The 26,424-nt window shown below is 42.0% G+C and overlaps 1 protein-coding gene across 1 annotated transcript in view; it reads left to right on the top strand.

Moving 5' to 3' along the window:
- DNER (delta/notch like EGF repeat containing) overlaps positions 1–26,424 on the top strand; it is a 232,127-nt gene that overhangs the window by 84,236 nt on the left and 121,467 nt on the right. Inside the window, exons 2-4 of the mRNA XM_070422316.1 lie at positions 9,138–9,434; positions 12,086–12,180; positions 14,631–14,797. Of these exons, the coding sequence (XP_070278417.1) occupies positions 9,138–9,434; positions 12,086–12,180; positions 14,631–14,797 (559 nt within the window). The remainder of the gene's footprint in view (positions 1–9,137; positions 9,435–12,085; positions 12,181–14,630; positions 14,798–26,424) is intronic.

Below are 26,424 nucleotides of genomic sequence, written 5' to 3'. Positions count from 1 at the left end.
CCCAGGGTGGGGGTGTCTGAGGGCAGAAAATCTGGCTTTTCCAGCTCTTTACCTAGCAGAGCCTTCTAAGGTTCCATATTCCTGTGGGCTCCATTATCCTAGACCAGTGATGGCGAACCTATGACACGCATGTCAGAGGTGACACGTGAACTCATTTTTTTGGTTGATTTTTCTTTGTTAAATGGCATTTAAATATATAAAATAAATATCAAAAATATACATCTTTGTTTTACTATGGTTGCCAATATAAAAAAATGTCTATATGTGACATGGCACCAGAGTTAAGTTAGGGTTTTTCAAAATGCTGACAAGCCGAGCTCAAAAGGTTCGCCATCACTGTCCTAGACCTACCTTCAGGCCTCTCGGATTCCACGTGTGCAACACTGGAACCTTGCACAAAACCAGAAACTGGGGATCTCTGGGCAGACACCTTCTCTTACTAAGCCGAGTGAGCTCGGTCCAGATTCTTTCAAAGGCCCGATGAGCCACCCAGGGTTTAGGGTCTGTTTAACCTGAGGCCCCCCCACAGCTGATTGAACCCAGGGTTCTCCTCTCCCACTGTATCCTGAGTGTCATCTCTAATGCTTCCTGATCCGCTGGAAGGTGGACGGACCCTGAAGCTGCTCAAATTGCCCAGGTCTGGGTGACCAGTGCCAAATCTGGGCCCACTCTCCAGTAATTGGGTTTCTTTCCTCTGGTATCCGATGGCAGTGAGCTACTCTCCTCCCAGAAACCACTCCTTGACCTCATGACATAAAAGAAGAGATGTTGTGGAAAATAGTGAAGGAGTCACTCAGTCTTGGGTGCATATTTCTGCCACATGAGACTGTGGATCAGCTACTTACCCTTCCTGAGCCTTAGTTCCTTCTGGATAAAGTTAGGGTCATATTTATGGGACTGAGCTGGTAAGAGCAAATGAGTTAGGGCATATAAGGGCCCTGGTGCTTATGGCCCTCACACATTTTATCTCTTTCCTAAATCCTCCTTTTTTTTCTCCTCCGCACTCATGTTTCCTAACCCCTTTAGCTGACCCCTCCCAACCTCTCTGATGCCTCGGCCCCAATGATCTTCTGTATATGCACGGTCACCCTTCTGGCCCCTGGCCCCCAATACACTGGTGATTTTCAAAGCAGGAGCCCAGCTCATTCATTTCCCCTGAGCGCCAGATCTGTGTTTATAGTGATTTAAGGTCATTGCCTATTCAGTGTTTCTTAGATACCTAAAGTCTTCCTGCCCCAAATAAAAAACCATGGCGTCCTGCCCCTTCTCAACTTGTTTTTCTTTCTGAATCCCGTATTTCAACGAGTGACCCTACTCTTTATTTACCTGGTTGTCCAAGTCAAAAACCCAGGAGTTACTATGCATAGCAACTTTTTCACCTTACCCAGATAGTCTCCCAATCCTATGACTCTCCAGCCTGCCATCACATTTCTGTCTTTGTTGACCCAACTTTAGATATGGCCCAATCATTCCTCACCTGGATAATTCCAGTGGTTTCCTAATATATCTCGTTGCTAGGAGTCTGTCTCTAAAATGTTTCATCTGTCATATTCCTGCTTACATTTCATTATTGACTTGCTTTCAGAGCCAAAGTCAAACTCTTTAGCATCACATGCTATGAACCAATCTCCAACTGTTTCATCAAACGTACTTTGAAAACTCCCTGACTCGTGGCCCATTTGCCAGTTAAGTAGAACTATTTATAATTCTCTCAATATGCCACCCTCTTTAATACCCCGGGGTCTTCGCACTTGCTGTTCTCTCTGGCAGGAGCTTCCTCTCCTGCTCTTCTTTCCTTTGGTAGCTCCTCCTTGATCTTTGAGGATTACTTTACATAGGAAAACTTCCTGAATTGCCTTGGCAAGTTCAGGGCCCCAACTCTCTGTTTTCATAGCAGCTGTATACATATTTCATGGCTCTGATCTCACTGTGATCAAGTGGGTTTATTCACCTGTTACCCCACTAATCACTAATCTTTGACCTTTTGCCATTCATCCGTGTATTTCCAGATACACTGCCAGACCTTTTGCATAAAGGTTATACTGATCCTGTGAGTACTTCCTTCACCATATCATTGCTAGATGTAGAGATTAACCATTTTTAAAAATAAATGTATTTAAGAAAGGAAATTCTATTTTTATATATAGAGTGAGGGAGGAGTCAAGCTTAATATCCTCACACACACATGGATATCAATTTATTGAAAAGACTATATTTACTGCACTGCTCTATTTCAGAAATGATGTGTGTATATATGACCATTCTAGTTTTCTAGTTCTTGGCTCTCTATGCCATTGTCCTAGTTACTGCAGCTTTAAAATTCCTGATTCTTTATGGAGCAAGCCCTCCTACATTGTTCTTATTCAGGAGCATCTGGGCTATTTGGAGACATTTTATTCAAGAAGAAGAACAACAACAACAAAAATAATTCTTGTGATTTTTGTTGCAATTGCATGAAATCTGTAAATAGTTCTGGGGAAATTGGAATCTTTGAGTTTTATAATTCCTCCATTTATATATATCTTCTTTAATTTCTCTCAATATTATTTTACTATTTTACTGAACTTTTTGTTGAGTTCATACACTTCTTTCAATTGATTTATTCCTAGGTATTTGATTTCTTTGATATATTGCAAACAGCAGCTTTTTAAATTTTTATTTGTTTGTTTTTGAAACATGGAGATGCAATTGTTTGTCCTTTTCAAGAAATTTTGACCGGTGTCAAAATTGCTGAAATTCCTTATTCTCATAATTTATCTGCAAGCCATAACCATATAGCCTGTGAATCATGACAGTTTTTGTCCCTACTCGGTCCTTACATCTTCTTTTCATTCCTGTCTTCTTGCATGGGCTAGGACCTGTAGTGCAATGTTCAATGGAAGCGGTGATGCAAACATCCTTGCTTTGTTTTCAGTTTCAGGGAGAAACTTTTCAACATTTCACTAATAAGTATTCCATATCCTGTATGTTTAAAAAATTTTTTTTTTGTAGATACTCTTTATCAAATTAAAGAAGGTCACTTCTCTTCCTATTTGCCAAAAATCTTCACTCTAAATGGATGTTGAATTTAATAAGACACTTTTCCTGCATCAGTTGAGATGCCTGTATAATCTTAATCTAGAAAGTTTAATTCCCAGTTTGCTGTAGGCTTCTTTTCCTGAGTGGGCAGGGAAGTAAGTGTTGGTATATCTCCTGTATTCATGGCATTGCTGGTTTGTAAAGAGCGTTTGCTAGGATGTATGAGTGTCTCTGATGAGAGGCAAGACACGATTGTTGGCATTGAGATTGTTCTATAAGTTTCTGATTCAAGAAACTTGTCTTTGAATGACTAAAAGAAAAAAAGAAAGAAAAGCATTTCATCTGAGGCTGGTGTGCCTATGCCAGTAAATGCAGTTGAGTGTTATCTCTGGGAATTTAGTGAATATAGAAACCAGAACACAAAGGGTTTGCCAGGTTTTTGAAGAAAAGTTATTCAATTCTTGATACATCTGCAACTGAACAGGGCTTAAAGATTCATCAGTATGACTATTGGCATGTGTGTTAGCCAGACTGAAGCAAAGGCACTGCAATTTCAGGGTAATTTCCAAATGTAAAGAGATGCCATGAAAAAGTAGAAAAATAATTGGACATGTTTATTTTTAATGGATTCATTTCATCGCCAAGAGTTTGAACTCTGCTTGTAATTTCCTTTTAACCCACTTACAAATGTGACTCAACCCACATGCAAAAATTAGGACAGGCTGGTTTTAAGAAAATTGACTGAGAATTGAGGGGAAAAATGACTGTCCAAATTAGTCTTGGAATAATTTTCAAGTAGACCAGAGTCCCTAATACAGAAGGGAAGAAATATTAAAACATGAGAATGTGTATTTCACTATGACATAGCGTCCCTGATCCAGTGAAGTGAATGAGCATTTTTATTATTATTTGGATTTGGAAAAAACAATTCATAGGATGCATTTCTTGGCCCAGTCTACTACTGGCATAAACACTATAGTGACTACCCCCTTCCTCACATCTTTACTCCTAGTGGGTAAGCAGTTGGAGTTGGAATATAGTTAGGATCATTACTGAACAAAGTAGGAGATATATCCTTTTTCAGATTAAAGCACTGTGATAGTTGGACCCCAACATTGTTCATTTGCTTTTTAGCAGGAACAGTTTCTAACCAGTGCAATTTCTATTTGGACTGAGAATATTAGGCATTGAAAGGACATTGGAGCTCCCTAGTCCCATTCTTGCCTTTTACAGTTGAGACTGAGTGCCAGGAAACATCCTTGCTTGGCCAGGATCACCCACAAATGGGAGTGGGACCCCAGTTTTCTCTACTGTGTCATAGCACTTCAGGGTAACAATTGCTCATTACTATTTTTCTCGAAACCCTGAACTCCACAAATTTGGGAGTCATCTGTGCTGTGGTCCCCCTTCTAGCTGGCAGATGTAGACAGTCCTGCTATTTCTTTTCTTTGGTTTTTACCCTGATAACCACTCTTAGAGAGAAAAGTTGTGCATTTTGACAGATAAAGAAGCTGGAGTTTAGACAGCGAGAGAGAGAATGTTTTCTAGATAGTAATACCTAATGTGAGACTCCAAGATCTTTTCAGTGCCTCTTCAGTACTTTTCCCAAGAACTGAAATGATAATGGTGAAATGTCAGATAATAGAAAAGTTATATTGGACAAGAACTGAATCCCTTCAAGTCTTATCAGTGGATCCAGCACTCCATAAGAGGACAATCTTTGGCTGTGCATCTAGCTGGTCCTAAGCTTGCACCATGAAAACATGGCTGAGTCATGTAACATTTTTTTAAATTGAATTCATTGGGATAACATTGGTTAATAAAATTACATAGGTTTTAGGGATATAATTTTATAATACACTGGAGGCCCTGTGCATGAAAATTCATGCATTGGGGCGGGGGGGTCCCTCAGCCTGGCCTGCCCCCTCTCACAGTCCAGGAGCCTTCAGGGGTGGGAGGCGACCCGGCCATCAGGGGAAGGCGACGCCCCATCACACCTCTGCTGCTGCCACTGCTGGCAGCGCAAGCCTTGGCCGGCCCTGGTTACCTGAGCCTTCGGTGGCCCTGGGCAGCTGGGCAGCCGCCATCTGAGGCTTGCCTGCACCTTGGGCCCGCCCTGGGTGGCTGGGCAGCCGGTATCCGAGGCTTGCCTGCGCCTCAGGCATTGGCTGGGCAGCCGACATCCGAGGTTGGATGTGTATTTAAAAATAATATTGGCCTCTGCAGTGAGCTGTCCATGGGTGGGAGGATAGGGACAGGATTTCCACATTTCCTCCAATGAAGGAGTGTGACCCTTTATAGAGATTTCACTTCCTAGTGTGTTATCTACCCAAGCATTCCTTTCAGAGTGCCAAGATTTAATGTCACGTTTCTGCACATAATTACGATCCAAAGTGCGGCTGGTCCCTTCTCTGCATTAAGTTGTACTGTGAAAAGTCCTTTCTGTGATTTAATCACTTAGGATATGCCATCCCAGTAAGGGACTTGGGTGGAGAGAAGAAATAGTAGTAATTGCTACCAACATGATCAAGCCCCTGTTTTAACTTGTTGTCTTTGTAGTTTACCCAGATGAGCCCACCTACCTGTTTCTTCCTTTTGTGAACCCAAAGTCGGTATGGTCTGGATCAGGGCCAGATAAAACTCAAGGGATGGCCCTAACCAATTTGGCTCAGTGGATAGAGTGTCAGCCTGTGGATTCAAGGGTCCCAGGTTCGATTCCAGTCAAGGGCATGTACCTTGGTTGCGGGCACATCCCCAGTAGGGAGTGTGCAGGAGGCAGCTGATCGATGTTTCTCTCTCATCGATGTTTCTAACTCTCTATGCCTCTCCCTTCCTCTCTGTAAAAAATCAATACAATATATTAAAAAAAAACGCAAAAATTCAAGGGCCAGATAATACGTACTCCAGTGGCCTTGTGGGCCAGATAGCCTCCGTGGCTGTTACTCATCTGCTGAGGTGGTGAGTGGAAACCTACACAGAGGGCCATGGCCAGATCCCAGTGAAACTTTATCTACAGAAACAGGCTGGAGTTGGCCGAGTTTGCCATCCCTGGTTTATACTGAGAAGCTCTCAATTGTGGTGTTTGGACCAGAGCATCAGAGTCCAGGGATGCTGAAAGATACAGGTTTCTAGGCCTCGCCTTCGGAGTTTCAATGAATAGCTTGGAGCTGGGGAATATGTAGTTTTAAAGGTTCCTTAATTGATTCTACTGCCCAAATGATTAAAACCATGGTCCATTCTGCTTTTAAAATTTATATGTGTGTTTACATACACACAAATAGACACATGGTTTTATGTGTGTATTTAACAATAATATTAAAAACGGCACGATTGTGTGCAAACCATTCTGCATGTTGCTTGTTTATTTCTTTGCCATTTTTACCGAGGTGTCTCTCTGTTAGTGACATCCAGGAATGGATATCATAAAGGATTTCATCCATTGTAATATACAGTACCATTTTTTTGCTTTCATCATGTTGCTGCCTTTTTATTTCATTTCTGGAGTCAGATGGATTTTTAAAACATTTTGATGGAGGGATATTATCAGTCTGTTCCTTTAAGGGGTGATTTTGCCTCAGGGGCATAGGCAATGTCTACAGAACTTTTTGGTTGTCACATCTGTCATTGCTGAAGGGAGGACTTCTACTGGCATCTGGCAAGTAGAGATGAGGGATGCTACTAAACACCCACTGTGCACAGGGCAACCCTCCCAGCAAAGAACTATCCAGCCCGAAGAGTCAGGAGTGCCTAGCCTGAGAAATCCTGCTTTACTGCTCTTTTGTTCCTTGCTTAACAAGGTAACTTCTTCCTACGATAACAATATCTGTATCAAAATCTGTAGTGAAAAGTTCCTGAATTGATCTGCTGCTCAGAAAAATTGCTAAAACAGTGGCCATCCTACTTATTTCTTCAGACCCCACACAAATGCCCCTCAGTTATTTCTCTTCCGTGTTTACATCTTACTGCCTACTGCTCTCTAAATGCCACGCATCCCTGTGTCCCTCGGTGACCTGTGCGGCCTGGGTCACGTGACGTGCTCTATCTGTGATTGCTGGTCCTCCTGGGCGGCACTGGGTTTGGACTCCGCAGACATGCCCCTGTTTCCCTGGCTGACTGCCCACTGAGCGTGGGTATAAGTGAGGGGGTGGGGGCTGGTCTCAGGTTAGCGCTGTGCTTCCCTGGACTTTCTGAAAACAGTGTCAGTGAAACCTGAGTGGCTATCAACAGAATGTGAAATCCTAGGAGGGAGGGGGCCTTGGGGTGTCCTACCCCAACCCTTCACTTAATATGTGGGGAATGCATGTTAGTCAGGTCACTTCTATGGTGTGAAAATATTTACCTTAAATAGATGAATTAATCTGATGCAACAAATGTACAACATTTAATAAATGAGCTTGTTGGGTAGCTGTAAGCAGAAAATCATTAACCCCAGGGCTTTCTCCTTACTCTTTTTTTTTATAGCTGAAATAACAAAGTCTTAATCATTCCCCCTCTCCACCGTCATTAGAAGCTAGAAATTATAGCCGAGAAAAGATTGCCTGTTAAATATTGGGTATCCCCAAAGTCAAATCTATTAATTATGATATTTTTGCCCCATGCATTTTGATAGTTTGGTTATTTACCGCTTATAGTTCAAAATTAGTGGGATCCACTGGCAGTAGTGACCTCCACAACTGGACTTTCACTTTGTGAAATGAGGTGGAGAGCCATGCAGAGTCTGGGAGGAAAGCATTCCAGGAAGAGAGCATAGTAGGTGCAAAGGCCCTGAGGCGGGAATGACCTTGGCATAGTCCAAGGACAGAAAGAAAACAGGGTGGGGACAGTTCCAGGGAGAAGGAACACATGGGAAGAGAGGACACCAGGGTATGAAGGTGTCAGATCAGGGAGGGCTTTGCCTACCTGGAAGGAGTTGATAAAGATTTTAGATATTTAAAATCATTTATAGTTTAAATATTCTCTTCAGATACCACTCCACCTACTCTTTTCTGATATTCTGTGAAGGGATTGCTAATTGATAGCAGGGAATCGACAATGCAGTATTTTTGAGCTTCATTTTATTCAATTCAAAATTCCTTAATATTCTTTAAGGAGTTTGTTGGACATTGTTTGATGAGGGTAATTAGCATAACGAGTAGCTGTTTTTTCGTGCAGAATTATGTTTGAACCATTTCTATAGGAGAAATTGGGGTTCCATTTCTCTGTGGTCTGTACTTTGCTGAGTTCTATTTTGTGATCAGACCTGAGAAGCCAGGGGAGCATCAGATAGAGTCTAACTTTCCAAGCAAATGCTAATGGAATAAGTGTGGAGAACACTTCTGAACCTTGGAGGGTCTCCAGAGAAACGTTGTTTCATTTCTCATTGTTTTGTAGCATCATCAGGTAATAACAAGAGGCCATTCAGAGGTCAGCAAAGGCCTCTGGATAGACATGTAGAGCAGGAACACAACTTAAAGACATGCAAGTGGATTTTATCTTCTGTAATCACCATCCAAAGTGATGAGCTAGGAACTTCTATAAGATTCTGCTTAATGTGCTTCACCACCATGCTCTCTAGTAGCTTGCAGTGGTGGTGCACACTCATCATTTTGGAACCTGTAATTAAAAAACAGCATCTTAAAAAGCTCTGTTCATCAGGTAGGAAAATGGAGACCGAGGTAAGCGCATCTTTAGGAGAGAGAAACTGGGCATGAGGCAGTCTTGTGATGGTCCAGGATGTGCAAAAGGATTTCACTTTAGAGCTCTACTTTTATTTGTCATGACACGCAGCTACAAGTATTAAAGTTGACATTTTCTTAATAAGCCTCAATTTTAACTATTTTTGCCTTAGAAAATTACTCTAAATAACGTGTTCCTGAATTCAACGTTACATAGGGCCTTGGTTTGAAGGCTCTTCCCCACCATGTATATATCCTTGGGGGATGCCTGTTACCTGTGGAAAGGTTAACGTTGGGATGACCTTGGGAGGCTGCCCGCAACATCACAAGTAGTTAAGGACAATGCATTCCCCAGGAATAGCGTTTCCACGGGAGCAGCAGCGCTGACACACCGAGCTAATTTCCCAGCGATGGCACCACTTTTCTTATGAGGGAATAATTGACCCATTTATGGTCTCGTTTCAGATTGCTGCGGATCCCTGTGCCAGCAACCCTTGTCACCATGGCAACTGCAGCAGCAGCAGTGGTGGCTACCTCTGCATTTGCACGGAAGGCTATGAAGGTCCACACTGTGAACAGGCGCCTCCCAGCCTCCAGGCCTCCGGCTGGACTGAGTCCATGGCACCTAGACAGCTTGAGCCAGTCGCTGCTACCCAGGAGCCCGATGCCACCCTGCCTCGCTCTCAGGCAACCGTGACCCTGCCCACATGGCAGCCGAAAACAGGGCAGAAAGTTGTAGAAATGAAATGGGATCAAGTGGAGGTGAGAATGTTTTGCTGCATAGGTTTTTACTCAAGACATTAGTAAGGTTAAAATAATTCCAGTAGTTCTAATTATAGCAACAAAAAATGGAAAACTTTTAAGTCTCTCAGTGAACAAAACAATGTGTCCAATCTCATTCCCGTCTGCGCTTGTTTGGGAAATCTCTCTTGATTACACAGATGAGACGTTTGGATTGTGATTGTTTTGTGCGCTTAAAAAGAGGAATCAAGAAAAGAAAAGGAATGTAATTATTCTGGGGAACAAAATCCATATACATTTCTGTGAGATAATCTTATTTTGGGGCAAATAGTAATGAAGAGTCATAAACATGCATGTAACCAAGACCCGCCATTGCGGACCCAATTTTACTCATGGAATGTTATGTTCAATTTTTTCTTGGTTTGCTTGTTATTGTTTGGGTTCTATTTTTGGTGACTTGCAGCCCTTCAGTGGGATTTAGAGAAGAAAAAGCTATCATAGATTTAAAATATTTTGAGAACGCATTTGAAAATAAAATTTGCAAGTTGTATTTAGTTTGGCAATAGAAAATTCTACTTACTGAACCTTGGCCAGTCTAGGTTTGGCTTATTGTATTTTCAAGTTCATCAAAAGGCTCATTATATAAAATACAAAATGTTCAGCACACCTCTAAGAGTTGACATAAAATATAAATTTGCTAGCTGGAAGAATTTGGGGACAAGTCAAAATCATGAATTTGAGGTGACAACGATAGTGTAATTTCATTCCATATTTTATACTTTATATGACATCCATATGGGTTTGTGTGGGGTCGTATTTTATTACAGGTTTTGTAGCTTAAATGAAAACAACAACACATAGATCTTTGCATAGCACTTTTAGAGTGAAGGAGTGTGTCTAGAAATTTTCCTTTTTATAAAAAGCGGTAAGGCACCATTTCTTCTTTCATTTTCGTAGGTAATTATAACCAGCTGACCCACTTTTTTTCATTGCCACACGATTTATGAAGGCCACGTTCAGACTGCAGGGCAGTGTTCTTCGCCTCCCTAAAAACTGGCGGACTTGTTCTGGTTTTCAGTCTTTTAATAAGTGCTTTGAAGTTTTTTCAATACTTCTTTGCTGAATGACTCACTTCTTGAATGTGAAGTAGCTTTGGATTCACATTTATGAGGAAGTGTCCTTTAGTGAAAATTTCTTCCCAACCAGCCATTTCAATCTATTTATTTAAAGACATACTGTCCGACAGCTGGTAAATGTGCAAAAGAAAAGCCTCGTCTTCCTGTCCTGCTGTTATTTCTGAGGCTGTTCAAGAAACAGGTGAAAAGTGTGGCTAGAGGAAGACCTTCCCTTTTCCATGAAGTGATGGTGCTTGGGAACCCGAGGCTATTTGGAGCCCTAGGGGACTAAAATGTATGGAACAGTTGTCTGTTACACAAATTTAACAAGTTGGACTCGCGTCTTTGTATATGCATGGTGGATTTTATTGGTAGCATTTGAGTATCCAGCCTTCTGGGCAGTAAGTTCTAAGTGTCAGGTGGGGTGAAAGTACTGAGAATTTCTGTATTGTTCTCAGTTAATTCAGTGATGATGGGTACTTTTAATACCCTTTTATTTTGACTTTCGTGGAGGAAGACAGTGATCATGGTATGAGGAATAACAAATGAATGAATTGGTCAGAAGCACCTCAGTGGACACAGCTCAGGTGTTCACAATATGCTTTCTGATGAGCACATTCTCCCTTCCCCTCCCTCCACCAGCTCCTTTTTCATATACATCAGTATAACACTTTGGGAATATATTACTTAAAAAATGAAGATATAGTCCACAGGAGAAAAGGGCAGCTCCTCGGTTACCTGGCCTTCGTGTGGGCTCCTGAGACCCATCTCCGCACGAGCAGGGTCATCCAGACCAGATTCTTCTTGCCTATTGTTTGCTTAAGGGCTCACTCTCCTAGTGGTGAAGGTTTATACCGCCGTGTGTAAGCTGGTCCTTCAAGGCCACTTCCTTGTTCTCTAAGCTTTTAATCCCTCGGGAACCCCCAGACTGAACATACAGCAGAGGCCAGTGACTCTTGTTAAATGAAAGAGCAGCCAGCGAACCCTGAGCCCCTCCCTGGGATATCCTATATTATTTCCCCAATAACCGCAATGGGTAGGCTCTTCCCAGGAAAACTTTCGCATTTCAGAAACTCAAATGGCAAAGCTTTCATTTTCTCTTGAGTTGCTAAGCTTTCACTTGTCCTTTGTCCCCAGCCCAGCATCACCGTAAGGAACGGAGGGATGCACCTCATGGAATTTTGCTTTATAGCAGTGGTTCTCAACCTGTGGGTCACGATCCCTTTGGGGGTCAAACGACCCTTTCACAGGGGTCGCCTAAGACCGTCGGAAAACACATATATAATTACATATTGTTTTTGTGATTAATCACTCTGCTTTAATTATGTTCAATTTGTAACAATGAAAATACATCCTGCATATCAGATATTTACATTGCGATTCATAACAGTAGCAAAATTACAGTTATGAAGTAGCAACGAAAATAATTTTATGGTTGGGGGTCATCACAACATGAGGAACTGTATTAAAGGGTCGCGGCATTAGGAAGGTTGAGAACCACTGCTTTATAGCATCATCTTGTGCTGTGAACCCCAACCTCTTTGTTCTTTTTCCCAGGTGATCCCCGATATTGCCTGTGGGAATGCCAGTTCCAACAGCTCTGCAGGTGGCCGGCTGGTGTCCTTTGAAGTGCCACAGAACGCCTCAGTCAAGTAAGGAAATTCTCAGCGAAAAACGGTTAAGGCTGGTACTGTGACTGGCTGTGAGGCTGTGTCTCTCCATGTTACCGGTCTGTAAATGGTCCATCCAGTGAGAATTATGCATGGAGATTCATGTGTAGACGTGGGTGCTGTTTGTTTCAGGGAAGACTGTAGAGTGAGTTACCTGCAGGGATGGAGACACCGACTTGTGGGACTGGTCTGGATGAGTCAGGTGTGAGATGAGAAACCCCGAGGCCTTAGGTAAGGTCCATGGCCAGACTCTTCACTTCCCAGATGATTTTCGCTTCCAAAATTCTTTGACCTCTTAAGATTTTAATGGACCATTGGTTAAACTATTATGCATAATTTACCCCAAATTTAAAATCTGAACATTATAATATTCTCTTTTAAAACAAACAGCCCAGAAGAGAGCATTTTTGTTTTGTTTTAAACTTGAGCTCTTTCAGATTAGGTGCTGCCCACTGTCACCGGTGGGGGTGGGGGCCAGGCACAGGGAAGCAGGTTCGCTGAGTACCTGCAGGGTGCCAGGTGCTGTGCCTTGCTGGGGGCTGAGGGTGAGCTGGGTTAGAGGGTCCTAGTCCTGTCTGACAATTCCTGCTCCCTGACCTTCTCTGTTGCTATTAACTACCACCCCTCTCTACCCTACCACTCCCATGCAACCAATGGTCCTTCGCTGTCCAGTCTCCAGGGACTTTAGAAGAGTGAGGGACCCGTGGCCCTGCTTAACCTCCTTTTAAGGGAGCAGCGGGCATGCAGACCTCTCCCATTTATCCAGGGCTGTTCTGCCCACCTATCTTCTCTACAATAGTCCCTGAGAACTCTTTGGAAGAGGGGCTTTGTTTCTCTACAATAGTCCCTGAGAACTCTTTGGAAGAGGGGCTTTGTTACATTGCCCCTGCACCCCCTCCCCCCAGCCTTGACCCAGTCTGGTCGGGAAGGAAGGGGAAGAGCCAGGAAGGGCAGTGAACTCTGGGCACAGGGAAGAAGTCCCCTGAGCGGGAAAGGTGTGGCTCTGAGGCAGCTTTGAGTTCTACCAGCAGGGGGACCCCGGTCCTAAGTGTTTCATTGCTTTTAATACAGAGGAAACCCTCATGGGCCTGAGCTGGTTTTAGGGAAATAAGGTTCATTAATTTATGAAACCATCCCCCAGCCCTTTCTTCTCTAACAGCGATTTTCAACCTTTTTCATCTTATGGCACTTATAAACTAATCACTAACGATCTTCAACACACCAACAAAATATATTTTTTGTCAATTGGACAAAAAAATAAAAAGGTATAATTTTAATTCACTCACACTGGATGGCTGTTGTTGTGTTGACTGTTGTCACTCTTTTACTTGACAGTCTAAGGGAAAAGAAGTCAGGGCCCCTTATTAAATAGTCAGGTATTGCATGTTTTAAAAATTCTTGCGGCATGCTGGTTGAAACCCGTTGGTCTAGGTCATGTTATCTTACTTTCATAAACCTTTTCGAATAGTTCTAATTTTCTCTCCTTTTAAATGCTTCCCCCGCCCCCCAACAAACCAAGACTCTCTTAGGCTGAAAAGCTGGGCAGAATAGCAGAGTCTGACCCAGGCCTGAGGGCTGACTGATCTCTGGGTGCCCTGAATTCTCTTGTGAGGGTTACTGACCCCTCGCACTTGGCGTTATTCATGACTTCAGTCATTCATCAGCCCTTTCCTGAGCACCCTGCTGCGAGGTGGGCTCTGTGCCGGGGAGGGGCAGCTCTTCTCCCCCAGGTAGAAACCCAGGGAAGAAAAGGTGGCAGGAAGGTGGTCAGAGAAGGTCTCAGAGAAGAGGGGATGTGGGGGCTAAGCCTTGAAGATGACTCACCTCCCAGGTGGAGGAGGAGGTGAAGGCTGGGAGCTGGGCCGGGACCTACTTGGGGAAGAGACAGCAGTCCTGTTGTCTGATCGCTGAGTTGCAAGGAAAGAGGTGACAGATTTGAGAGGAAAACTGAGGCTGAGGTTGATTAGCATCCATGGCATCTCATTCTTTGGGTTTTATCCTGAAAACAAGAAAAAGCCAGGGGAGACCTGAAGCCTGGGTGGTGCTCATTTTAATAGCACACCTCAGGTGGCTGTTTGGATGCATTCCAGCAGGACCCTTTCTATTGTGTGGAAATGGAAGGCATTGTCTCTAAAAAGAACTCAACATACTTCTTTATTATTGATGAAAACTGTGACCCAAAGGTGAGTTACCTGTTAGTGATTTTGTGGTCTATTTTTGATCAAGTAGGAGGCAGACATTTCTAACAAACGTGGGAAATGACAGCCATGGGTGGGCACAAAGTGGGTGCTTGTTTATAAGATGGTTTCATCCATGTCCCCATACCTCTGTGGATGTACACGTCGTCTCTATGTTTATTTTTAATCTGATGAACTGGTTCTGTGGTGAGTTTTTCTGGATGGGACTCCCATTTACACCGCTCCTGTTTTCAGAATTCGGCAAGATGCTACGGCCTCGCTGATTTTGCTGTGGAAGGTCACGGCCACGGGATTTCAGCAGTGCTCCCTCATCGACGGCCGGAGCGTGACCCTCCTCCAGGCTCCCGGGGGCCTGGTCCTCTTGGAGGAGATGCTCGCCTTGGGGCCCAACCACTTCATCGGTGAGTTATGGAAACCTCCCACCCAGCACCGTGTCTCAGTTTGGTGTGTAGAGACTGTGTACAAGGAGTTTTCCAGGATAATCTGTATTCTAGCCACCAACACTGTTCCCTTCATTTTAGGTGAGGTTCTGCTTATAATCAAAATTGCTGTTGAAGGTATTATTTCCAAGGTGGCTCAATGTGGGAGGCGCGTGGGCCCTGGATTCCTGAGACTATATCCCAGCCCTGGCCAAAGGGTCTCAGGGGTGTGACCTTCGGTGCTCAGTGCTCTGAATATCAGCTTCTGATTCCCAGCTCTTCTGGCGGCTTTCTCCAAGGATTGTGGGCAACTGGAGGCATTGAATTCATTTGCTAACAACAGATTTCATGGGGAAAAATATCTTTGAAATGTGTTGTTCTTTGAGGAGTAATTTCTTTCATATCTTTGAAATGTGTTGTTCTTTGAGGAGTAATTTAAAAAAATGTACTTTGATATAGTGATAATATATGTGAAATGTTAATCACTAAATTACACTACATTCTCAAAAATTACACTTTAGGATGAGAAGACAGTGATTCTGAGTAACAACCTTTCTTTCTCTAACCCATTATTTTCCATTTTGCAAATTTGTGATCTGATATCTTTTACGTTTCCTTAACTAGAGCTTTCTGAGTGTTTGATGTGGCTTGGACAGAGCTCACAGTCTGTAGTGTGATTCTCTGTAAAGGTAGCAGACAGTGTGCACGGCTCTTTCCGAGGCAGAGCGGCCAGGTTTCTCACAGTGGCAAATTGCCTCACACCCACACATGGCCAGCTGCTGCTTCTTACAGAATCTTTTCATCTTAAAGAAGCAAGATTTCTCTTTTGTAATCATTGTGGAAGCCCTGTGCTTACTCCATTGACATGTGTTTAATGCTCTTTCTGTTTAACTTTTTTTTTTTATATAAAGCAACTTCTTAAAAATAATTCATTTTTACAACACAGGGCTCTGTAACATGAATACATTTCAGTGAAGAGCCAAAAGACTACTTTGAAGAGGACAAAGGCATTCATCTGACAGATGAACAAATCGATGTGAGGGCAGTGGGAGAAAGCTTCCACGCCGCAGGGGATGCCCTAGCGTTGTGCTGCTGTGTTCAGTCACTACTGCTCCTCTTTGGAAATAACTGTGAATTCACTTTCAGGAACAACTGTCTCCTCTCTCCCCCAGCCCCTTACTGTCAATAGATTCCATGTACATACCTGAAGACCAAAGTATTTGAATGTTTCTGTGCAACAGAGCAGAGGAGTCCCTTCTGTGTCTTTGGCTGCTGTCACCAGCTTTACACAAATATTGCTTTTTAAAGTTTGTTGCTGAGATCCTAATGTTAAACTTCTACTCAGTCCAGACGATGACAGTATACTTACATTTGACCTCTTTCAGTGCTACGACACTTAATGTTTTTAGCTTTCCTTCATGATCACTGCCTTATGAATACTTACAGTTTCATAGAAAGAAAGAGGTGATAAAACATTTTACCAAGCATCTGGCTCTTTTTTTTTTCTGTGCATCCATTTTAACTCTTCTGCTTTCTCCTTAATTAGTCCTTCTTTTTCCTAAACCTGTCTCTTCCAGATATGTCATTTGCTTTATGCAGAGTTTTGGAGGTAAATAACAAAATTAACCTTTGTTTAGCATTGTCTGCTCCATGGGAGGCATTCTAGGTGCTTGTTAGCTCCCCGAGTGACTCAGTGGCTCAATAGTTTGTATTTTCAAATAAGAAAGATTCATTGTCCTGTTGCCTTTCCATGAAACACAGTTGTAGCCTGCTTGTCTTGGTAAAGGAAAATTTTTTAAAACCTGTGGTTGCTTGGAAACACTGCTGTGATGGATGATCTCAGGGTGAAGGAAAAACCAGCCCTCTGGTGTGTGGCCTCTGGTTAGAAGCTGTTGGAGGTCCCCATTTCCTTGGGGCGAAAGCCCCATTGGAGTCCTCTTATCACCTGCCCTTAGGCATATTTCCCCTCACATCTACATGGTGGACCTCTGCTCTGTCACCTGCTGCCTGTCCCATCCCAACCTGGACCCTCACCCTGCCTCACCCCATCATTCCCATGCCTCTAACCCCCAAATCGATTCCTCTTCAACGCCTCAACAAACTCTCTGCATTTGGAGTGGTTTAGGAGGAAAACTGCCAGCCAAAGATGCTGCCTTACATGGATTCTCAGCTATCCTTAAACTCTTAAAAGTTTTTACAAAAACACACAGATGACCCTGGACCGTTCTCATGGCTGGTTCTCCATTTGATCAGCAAACCCAAGTGGGGATGTCTGCTTTACCCACACTGCCCACCTGCCTACTTGCTCAGAAATGCTCCATTTTTCCTTTCACACTTTTCTCTTTTATGGTCCTTATTGGTTGCTACCTCAGTCTGATATTTTATCTCTTTTTTCTTCTTTGAAATGATTTTCACCGTGATCCAGCCTGTTCCTCTCTCCCTTCATTTTTCATGGTCTAGCTCAGTGGTTGGCAAACTCATTAGTCAACAGAGCCAAATATCAACAGTACAACGATTGAAATTTCTTTTGAGAGCCAAATTTTTTAAACTTAAACTATATAGGTAGGTACATTATTATTAACTTAATTAGGGTACTCCTAAGCTGGCCTTTGCTAAAAATGTCCTCAATCTGAGGGGTCAACCTTAGCGAATGTACCCCCACTTCTTATAACGCCACTTCTTCAAAGTAGACTCGCCCAGGCCGAAAACCAACTTCTGCACACAGGCCAAGAAGTTTCAATTGCACTGTACATACATGCCTGCACATGGAATTTTGTGGAAGAGCCACACTCAAGGGGCCAAAGAGCCGAATGTGGCTCGTGAGCCGCGGTTTGCCGACCACTAGTCTAGCTGCTTGTATCTGTCTCTCTCTCTTACCTTATCCTGTTCTCTTGCTCACAACCCACTGTTTTATCTTACTTTCATGACACTTATACCATTTTTTTCCTTATAGTTTTTAGTACACTTTTACGTCTCATTTATATTGTAAAAGTAAGTGCATTTTTATGTGTAGTCCAGACCATTTATGACCCACTAAAACGGCTCTTAATACCTTAGATCAAAAGAGTGAGTGGTGCAACCCATAGGAACATCCTTTAGGACCTGGGATCACTTCTTCAGGATTATAGCTACTAAATTAGCCACCCACCTCCAGAAATCAGTGACTTCCTGGTCTTTGTAGCTGATGTCTTACCTGGATTAGAGACATCCCTAGTCTGTGCATGCCTCTTGGGTGCCTCCGGGGAGCCGCTGAGTGCTTGAAATTTCCTTGATTCTAAGTTATTAGTTTAAACAGATTCTTGTCATGCAAAATAATTTATAAAGCAGTGCATTCTCTTTATTTTCTTCTCCAGAGAAGCAGAGAAGAACAAAACGGTACTTTAGCAGGTACAATGAAGGGAAGAGTTTCCTTTCCTTGAGGTAATAAGGCTGAGCTGGTTTGGGTCTTCATGACACCCCTAGGACTTCTGCTTTGGACCATGGCCAGCTTTTACAGACTGACGCCAGCCCGGAGCGGGCCTACATTGTCCCTGCCTCTGAACCTGGTGGTCGAGATTGCTGGTCACCATTCCTCGATGCTCACTCAACCTCAGCCCTGCAGGTTTCCTGTTTGTTCTTCTCTGCACAGCTGGCATCATTTCCCCCAGCTCTGACTCCTTCCCCTTCTTACAAGTCTTCTATAAACCTTTGCTTTAACAGCTGTGTAAGCTACACTTCTCCCTGATAACCCATTTACAGCCAGCATCACACAACTTAGCTTCCGAATGTTCCCTATGCTCTTTTTGTGTGTTTTTGTGTGTGCTGATTTTACATCTTTAATTAGACTGTAAGATTTGAGAGAAGCGACCATATCACAGGTCCTTCTACCATGGTGGCCACATGGTAGCTACCTGAGTGATTAAATTCTGTTCATAAGTAACGGTTACCTGCTCAGTAAATGCCACGTGAAGAAAATTTCCAGCTGCAAATGTCAATCTTTAGAATTCTTTGTAGAGTTTCACAACCCACCTCTGTGACATTTAAACTTTCTTTCCTTTTATTACATTAAAAGTATTTTAGAGGGTCAAATTAAAAAGAAAAGAAAAGGAAAGAAAGAAACTTTCCATCATTCTTTTGGGAATGCTACATTTTGCATTTTGTCCTTTAAGATATCTTACTCAGAGGTCAGGGGTAAAATAGTCAAAGAAAGTTTGGAATTGCTACCAGCTATAGAAACATTAACATCTTTGCCAAAAGCTTAAGCTTGAACAAAAAATGCAAATGTTTCACCTTTACTGATCATCTTAAAACCACAGTTGAATATGGTGTATTGAACTCCCTGCAATAGAGGAAACAAGAGTTGGAAATGTTCAAATAAAAAGTAATAGTTGGGAGAGAACAAAAGCCGAGGAAGGACAAGGCTGCCCTGAACAGCATAATGTAGATAACATTCTTATAGCTCACATTTGCCTAGTAGGAAGATTTCTATTAAATTAAATTTTACTTAAATTGAAACCACATTTCTATATTATTAGCAATCAGAATCATTCTTCTTGGGATCTTTTATTATTGGTAATGTATATTAGGATTTTAAAATTAGTTTGCCTTGTACTTTACGATTTTACTCCTGTCTTTCTAAATATTGTCATTGTCAGCATCATTTATTTATTGGTTCCTATTAATTGTGGTGATAAATTAAGCATTGATAAGAAAGATGGATTCCATTACGGACACACCTGGTCCCTATAGTTGACAGTCTAAACTGAGCTGGGTCTCACTGAGTGTTGGTTGCTCAGGCTGCGATTGAGCTGGGGCGGGTGAGCCAAGATGAATGAAATGTTTTACCTACCCTTCAAGGTAGTCCTTGGAATTAGGCTTCGTAGAAAGATGGGTTGCTGGTCTATCAGATCCAGCAGAATCTTTTACAAGCTACTCAGGTCATTCTTTCACACACCATAATTTGTGCAAATCCTAGGAACTAATCAATAGTATTTGTCGATTAGTTCTTTAGAAGTAAAGGACAAACATATAGAGTAAAATTAGTCGGCGTCCATGAGTGTAAGTTACTAAGGTGCTTCTGTAGATTTGAGCACCAGTTTCATAATTTAAGAGAACGAAAAGGTGGCAGGCAGTTCTCCTGGAAATTGTGCCTGATTCATTGGTTAAAGGGGTTTGCTTGGTTTTGAGAAGCAAACTCAAGGTATGTCTTTATAATTATAAATTCTCTCTCCCTCACCATTCTGCCTCATTTTCTTGTTTTCTCCCTCTCTGCCCTTTATTTAAAAAAAACTAGAGGCCCAATGTATGAAATTCATGTACAGGAAGGGGATGTCCCTCAGTCCAGCCTGCACCCTTTCCAATCTGGGACCCCTCAGACATCCCTCTCACAATCCAGGACTGCTGGCTCCCAACCGCTCGCCTGCCTGCTTGATCACTCCTAACCACTCCCCTGCCAGCATGATTGACGCCTAACTGCTCCCCTGCCATCCCAGTTGCCCCCAACTGCCCTCCCCTTCTGGCCTGGTTGCCCCAACTGCCCTCCCTTGCCAACCCAGTCACCCCAAACTGCCCTTCCTTGCCAGCCCAGTTGCCTCCAACTGCCCTCCCCTGCAGGCCTGTTTTCCCCCCAACTGCCCTCCTCACCCTCCCAGCCTGGTCGCCCCTTGCTGCCCTCTGTGCAGGCCTGGTTCCCCCCAACTACCCTCTTTCCCCTGCAGGCTCAGTCGCCCCCAACTGCCCTCCTCTGCTGTCCTGGTTGCCCCTAACTGCCCTTCCCTGCTGGCCTGATCGCCCACAACTGCCCTCCCCTGCTGGCTATATTGTGGTGGCCATCTTTGACCACATAGGGGTGGCCATCTTGTGTGAGGTCAATTTGCATATTACCATTTTATTATATAGGATAAAGATGGCACATTTTGCTTATAGATTGATATGGAAAAGTGAAATGATAAGGAAAATTATTTTGACATTTAAAAGAATTTATTGTTAGCTGCTTTTTAAAAAATATGTTTTATTGATTTCAGAGAGAAGAAAAGAGAGGGAGAGAGAGAGATAGAAACATTAATGATGAGAGAGAATCATCAATTGGCTGCCTCCTGCACACCCCTACTGGGGATCGAGCCTGCAATCTGGGCATGTGCCCTTACTGGGAATCAAACTGTGACTTCCTGGTTCATGGGTCAATTCTCAACCACTTAGCTACACTGGCTGGGAATATTGTTAGCTCTGGAAAGAAATACCTTATTACTTAACCAATACTAGTGAATTTCAACCCATGTTATCTACAGAATTTGATTGGAATATTTCTTTAAAACTTTTCCTGCTTCTTTTAACTTAGAACAAACCTTCCCAGGGCTTTGCCAGTTTGCTGAAAGCTTTTCAGTATAGATTTCAACTAAGAAAATAATTTCTTTAATTGTTTTTTTTACAGCCAAATTTCTGCTCCTCAATAGCATCTTTTCTCTTTCTTCTTTCTAAGGGTGGGGCAGAGGAAAGGAGAGAGAGGGGAGGTAAGGAAGGAGAATGAAATAGAGGAGAGAGAGAGAAGTTGATTGATCCTCAGGGCTAAATATATAAACCCCAGAACTATGGTTTTTTTTTACTAGAAGGTAATTTTAAAATTTACTCTATAATATAAATGATACACTTTTTTGAATGGAGAACACATTTGTGCACTGTCTGGTTATTTTCTTTTTTCATTTAATGTATCACTGACATTCTTTTGCATTAATAAATATAAACCCATAGTACTCTTCTCAACAATTGTGTAGTGTTCCATTGAATCAATGTACTATATTCAATATGCTGTTGTTAAACAATTAGGTCCTTCCTTTTTTTTTTTTTTTTTGCCTCTTCAGACAGAATTTCAAACATTATTATAACCTTATCGTTGTATCTATAATGATGATTTATTTGGGTTAAATTCCTAGATGTGGAATTTACTGAATCAAAAGGTTCATATATTTTAATGACAAATTTGACACAAATTTCCAAATTGTTCTTAACTTTTTTTCAGTTTTCACCTGTGACAACCAGTTTATCTTTGACAGTGCACATTGCTCCCCTTCCATGGACTTTAAGCTAGGTGCTGTTAACCAAATTCAATTGGAAATTTGCATACACCTCTTAGCAACTTAACAGTCCGAAACTTGTAGGGAGCCCCTCAAGACTGTGATTAACAGTCTCCAGAAAAAGGACAGTTCAAGTCTCTTTAAACAAAAGATATTTAAAGTGGTTGCATCACACTATGGCGTTTAGAGTCATGGTGAATAGAATGGTTTATCATATCATTGCATTTTGCACATCAGCACAATTGTAAAATGATGAGAGAGGGTGGCATATGGGCAAGTGTCTGTTGCTCTCAAGGTCCCCAAGATTGGTCATGCTTTAGTGACATTTCTCCCACTTAATGTTCTGCAAAAGAACATTTGTGTTCTAGAGACGACCTCTCCTTCTCATAGATCCTTTTGTTTCCCCACTTCAATATCCTGAAGGTAGATATTTAAGTTGCATTTATCAGAGACTTTTTATGGGGTCAGATATATTCCAGGAGGATGGGGCAAAGGATTTTCCAGAATGGACGAGTTTTTTGGTAACCTATCAGGGAGGCTTTCGAGATGATCATTTGATTTTGACACAAAGTCTTGGTAGTTGTGATTGCTTTTCTTAAAGATTTTGGGTAAAAAACTCAAAGCAGCAAGTAACTGGACCAAAGTAGGGCATGTCATCAGGAAGAAATTGTGGTTTTGGGTGAAGAATATAAATAATTAGGATTGCATTTCAAAAAGACTCTCTTGCCTTCTCCTGCCTGATGCTTTCTCTGACATTTTGGGTTTGAATGCCAGGATATTTTTGGTGTTCACATGCTCCCTTAATCAGTCAGTGACACTCTCCTGGCTGTCCTGTTTTAATGCTGTAATTGTGAGTTTGACCTGCAAAAGTGATATTTGCTTGGTAGACAAATGGAAATATCCTTAAATAAATATACTGACAAAGACTGTTTGGCTACATCACTAATAACAAATGACAGCCTCTGGAATGCTACCGTGTTAATAAAATAAGCTCTTGGTCATCTCTCTACATCCCTGTTTATTATCAATAAACATTTATTGATTAATGGCTCTGTGTAGGACACTAGGCTAAGTACTAGGGGCACACAGGAATAAAAGGTCAAAAGTCTTGGCTTTGAGAGATCTCCACCTTCAGGCAGACAGGACATACTCATTATGTAACCGAGATAAATCATGTCCCACGACTGTCTTGTTCATGAAGTCACATTTAAATAAATACAGTCTAGTAGCTGAATAATGAATTAACACTCTTGAAATCTTTATTCATCTTTTTGAGGGAACATGAATAAGAGTGGGATAGATGCATTCCTATTATGCCTTAAAGTCTTGTCAATCTTACCTCCTCCTCACTAGTATTAAGAAACTATGTGCTTGGCACTTTGGGAAATTCTCTCTTCCACTGTCATCATCTCCTCCCCCAAATCTCAGCCCAACAGCCTTTAAGGCATTTTCTTTCTTTCTCTTACTGCTCTTTCAACTCATTAGTCGGTATATCAGTGTAGCCCCTCTGTTGTTTGTTTTCAGTTTTTCTCTCTGTCTTGTCCATTACCTGGGTTTTCCACTACCAGGAACTTGCCTGGGAACTCCCCTTAGAAGCTGAAATAAGAGGAAGATTCTACACATTCCTATAATAAATAATTTTTTCTCTTGTTAGATATAATTTGGAGATGATGTTGCACATGAGATGGTAAATGAGAAGATAAAGGAGCATATATTAAGTATCAAATGAACTATATAGTTAATTTAGGGCTCTATGAATTCAGAAGAGAAGAATAATCACCAAGGGGAAAGTTGAGGCTTTAGACTTGAGGTATACTCTGAACTTGGCCTTGAACTGAAGACTAGGTATGCCTATACAGGGTGAGAGCAGTGGTAAGAGCAATGATGTAGGAGGGAGAGTGCACGTGTTTCCAAATAATAGAGCAATTTGGCTGGAGCAGTAGATTTCAATAAATAAGCCATGGAAAATTAGAAAAATACAGAAGGTAGGAGCTAGCTGTAAAGGGGGTTACATACTGTGTGAAGGGGTTTAGCTAGAAGGCAGTTATGACAGTAGTTTATAATATGGTGAAAACTGTGGAGTAGCTTTTGGTGGTGAAAACAGAGGGTCAAAATCAACTGGGAGAGCCCAGTTGGTATGGCTCAGTGGTTGAGCATCAACCTAAGAACCAGGAGGTCACAGTTCGATTCCTGGTTAGGGCACATGCCGGGGTTGTGGGCTTGATCCCCAGTAGGGGGCGTGCAGGAGGCAGCTGATCAATGATCCTCTGTCATCATTGATGTTTCATCTCTCTTTTTCTCCCTTCCTCTCTGAAATCAATAAAAATATGTTACAAAAAATCAACTGGGACTGGCTGCAGAAAGCAGGACAATGGGTCCTAGGGACACTGTGAAGGTAGCTTTTCCAGACATGATTGAATGTCAGGAAAATAGCGGAAATAGAAGGCAGAGTCAAAAGTGACTGATATCAGGGATTCAAGTTGGGAAGTATTATTAACAGGAATATACTGAGTTGGAAAGAACAGCTGTCTGTGACAAGGGTGGGGGCACTCAGATGTCTATGAAGAGCTGAACCTCATTCGGGAGGGAGGCTATCGCTGGAGATTGAGAGTTGAAGTCTTCTACGTGAAGGTTAGAATTGAAGCTGCTGGGAAGAAGGAACCTGTCAGGAGAGAAGGAGCAGGTAGAGAAGGGGTTGGGGAAATCAACACCTGGCTTCCTCTCACTAGCGACGGCTAGCCTCAGGTGGAAACACTTTACACTGTAACCAAATGTCTGTGAAGCGTTTTCCCATGCCTCATCTTATTTGATCCTCACAGAAGTCCTGGAGTAGGTAGATAGGATACTTGGTGGAATCCTGTTTTCATTAGCTGGAAAACAGATTTAGAAAGCTTAGAAACTTGACCCGCCTGAAAAGTCAGAAATGGTGGACCTTGAAAATGACTTCAGGTTTTCTCACTGCACAGAATATAGTCAAACACTGTTGCAGTTAAATACTTTACCCTTTGTTCTCCCTGCGTGATCTACAATAATAATGTGCTTCGTGTTGATATTTACTGCTGTGTTGCTGACAATTGCCTGAAAGAGAAGTTGGGGTGCTTCACTGGGCTAGAAAAGGTTTAGCTACATCAGAAAGCCGGTCTAATTAAGCAAGATTGTTCTATATATATATAAGGCTAAGTTTACTCATCCATGCATGATTATCTATCTATCTATCTATCTATCTATCTATCTCGCTGGCGCCAATTGCACGCATGTGTTTCTATCTGTCATTGTTGATCATGAATTTGGTTGTTTTTGTTGACATTCTGAAGCTGAAAGAGGAAGGCGACGTCCCATGGAAGTAACAATGGGAATTAAATATGATCATAATAGTGATCCGGGGAGATATAATTATCCCCGTGTAACCGAAGTTGCCGTCATATTCAGAAACGAAGATGGAGGACCTCCTTTTGAAAGGGACTTGCTCATTCATTGTAAACCAGATCCCAATAATCCGAACGCCACTAAAATGAAACAAATCAGTATCTGTTTCCTACATTAGATGCAATGACGTGTCCTATTCTTTTCCCCCATGGTGAAAAAGGCTGGGGAACATATATTGCATTAAGACTCAGAGATGACAGTATAATCGACAATAATACTAGATTCAACAGTTGAAGCCACAAAGGAAAATTTTCCCATCGAATTTCATAAAAGTATTACTCCTTCGGGAATGCCATGTCATAAATTAGAATTGAAAGTGGGTGCAATCATCATGCTACTGAGAAATCTTAATAGTAAATGGGGTCTTTGTAATGGTACTAGATTTATTATCAAAAGATTGTGACCTAACATAATCGAAGCTGAAGTATTAAGAGAATCTGCGGAGGAGAGGTTATTCTGATTCCAAGAATTGATTTGTCCCCATCTGACACTGGCCTCAGTGTTAGAATAAGTTTAATCAATTTATCAGTCATTGTTTTTGTCAATGTTGTTTTTATATCATGTTTTTGTTTTTTTATGTCATGTCTTTGTTGTTGTTATATCATGTTGTTATTGTTTGTTAATCAATTTATATATTATTTCCATATACATTTTACTAATTTTCTTTCATCTCTGACACTTCTATTATAGAGAAAGGGCAGATAGCGATTTCTTCTAATTAATTTCCTTTTAATGTGCACGAATCTGTGCACTGGGCCATTAGTTCATAAATAAAAAACAATCAGCAAATTCACAAATTAATTTTGTAATAATGTGACAGTTGTATTTTAAGAAGCAGTTAATTTCAAATAGTAAAGTGTGATTGGCTTTTACAAACAAGCCTAATTCCAAAGTTTGCATTTCATCCTGGGGAGCCAGGACCCGCTCTGGGGGTGGAGGGCAAGCAGCCCTTGGACCAAGGCAGTGGCCTGCAATGAGCACTAGAGATGGAAGCTGGGAAGACCAAGAGCACTTGAAGTGGTTGATAATTTTTTTCTTTGTTTCAATGTGAACAAAAGTTCCTTTAGTTTTGGTTTTGGACCTCTGCCTTACACACAGAGATTCCCATTAGATTTTCCATAGTAAGGCAGCCTG

Source organism: Myotis yumanensis, unplaced genomic scaffold (assembly GCF_028538775.1).
Source record: "Myotis yumanensis isolate MYYU_CA2020_CCGP unplaced genomic scaffold, mMyoYum1.0.hap1 SCAF_8, whole genome shotgun sequence".
Classification (NCBI taxonomy): domain Eukaryota; kingdom Metazoa; phylum Chordata; class Mammalia; order Chiroptera; family Vespertilionidae; genus Myotis; species Myotis yumanensis.
The sequence above is the reverse complement of the archived record's forward strand: the minus strand, read 5'-3'. Positions and strand labels throughout refer to the sequence as shown.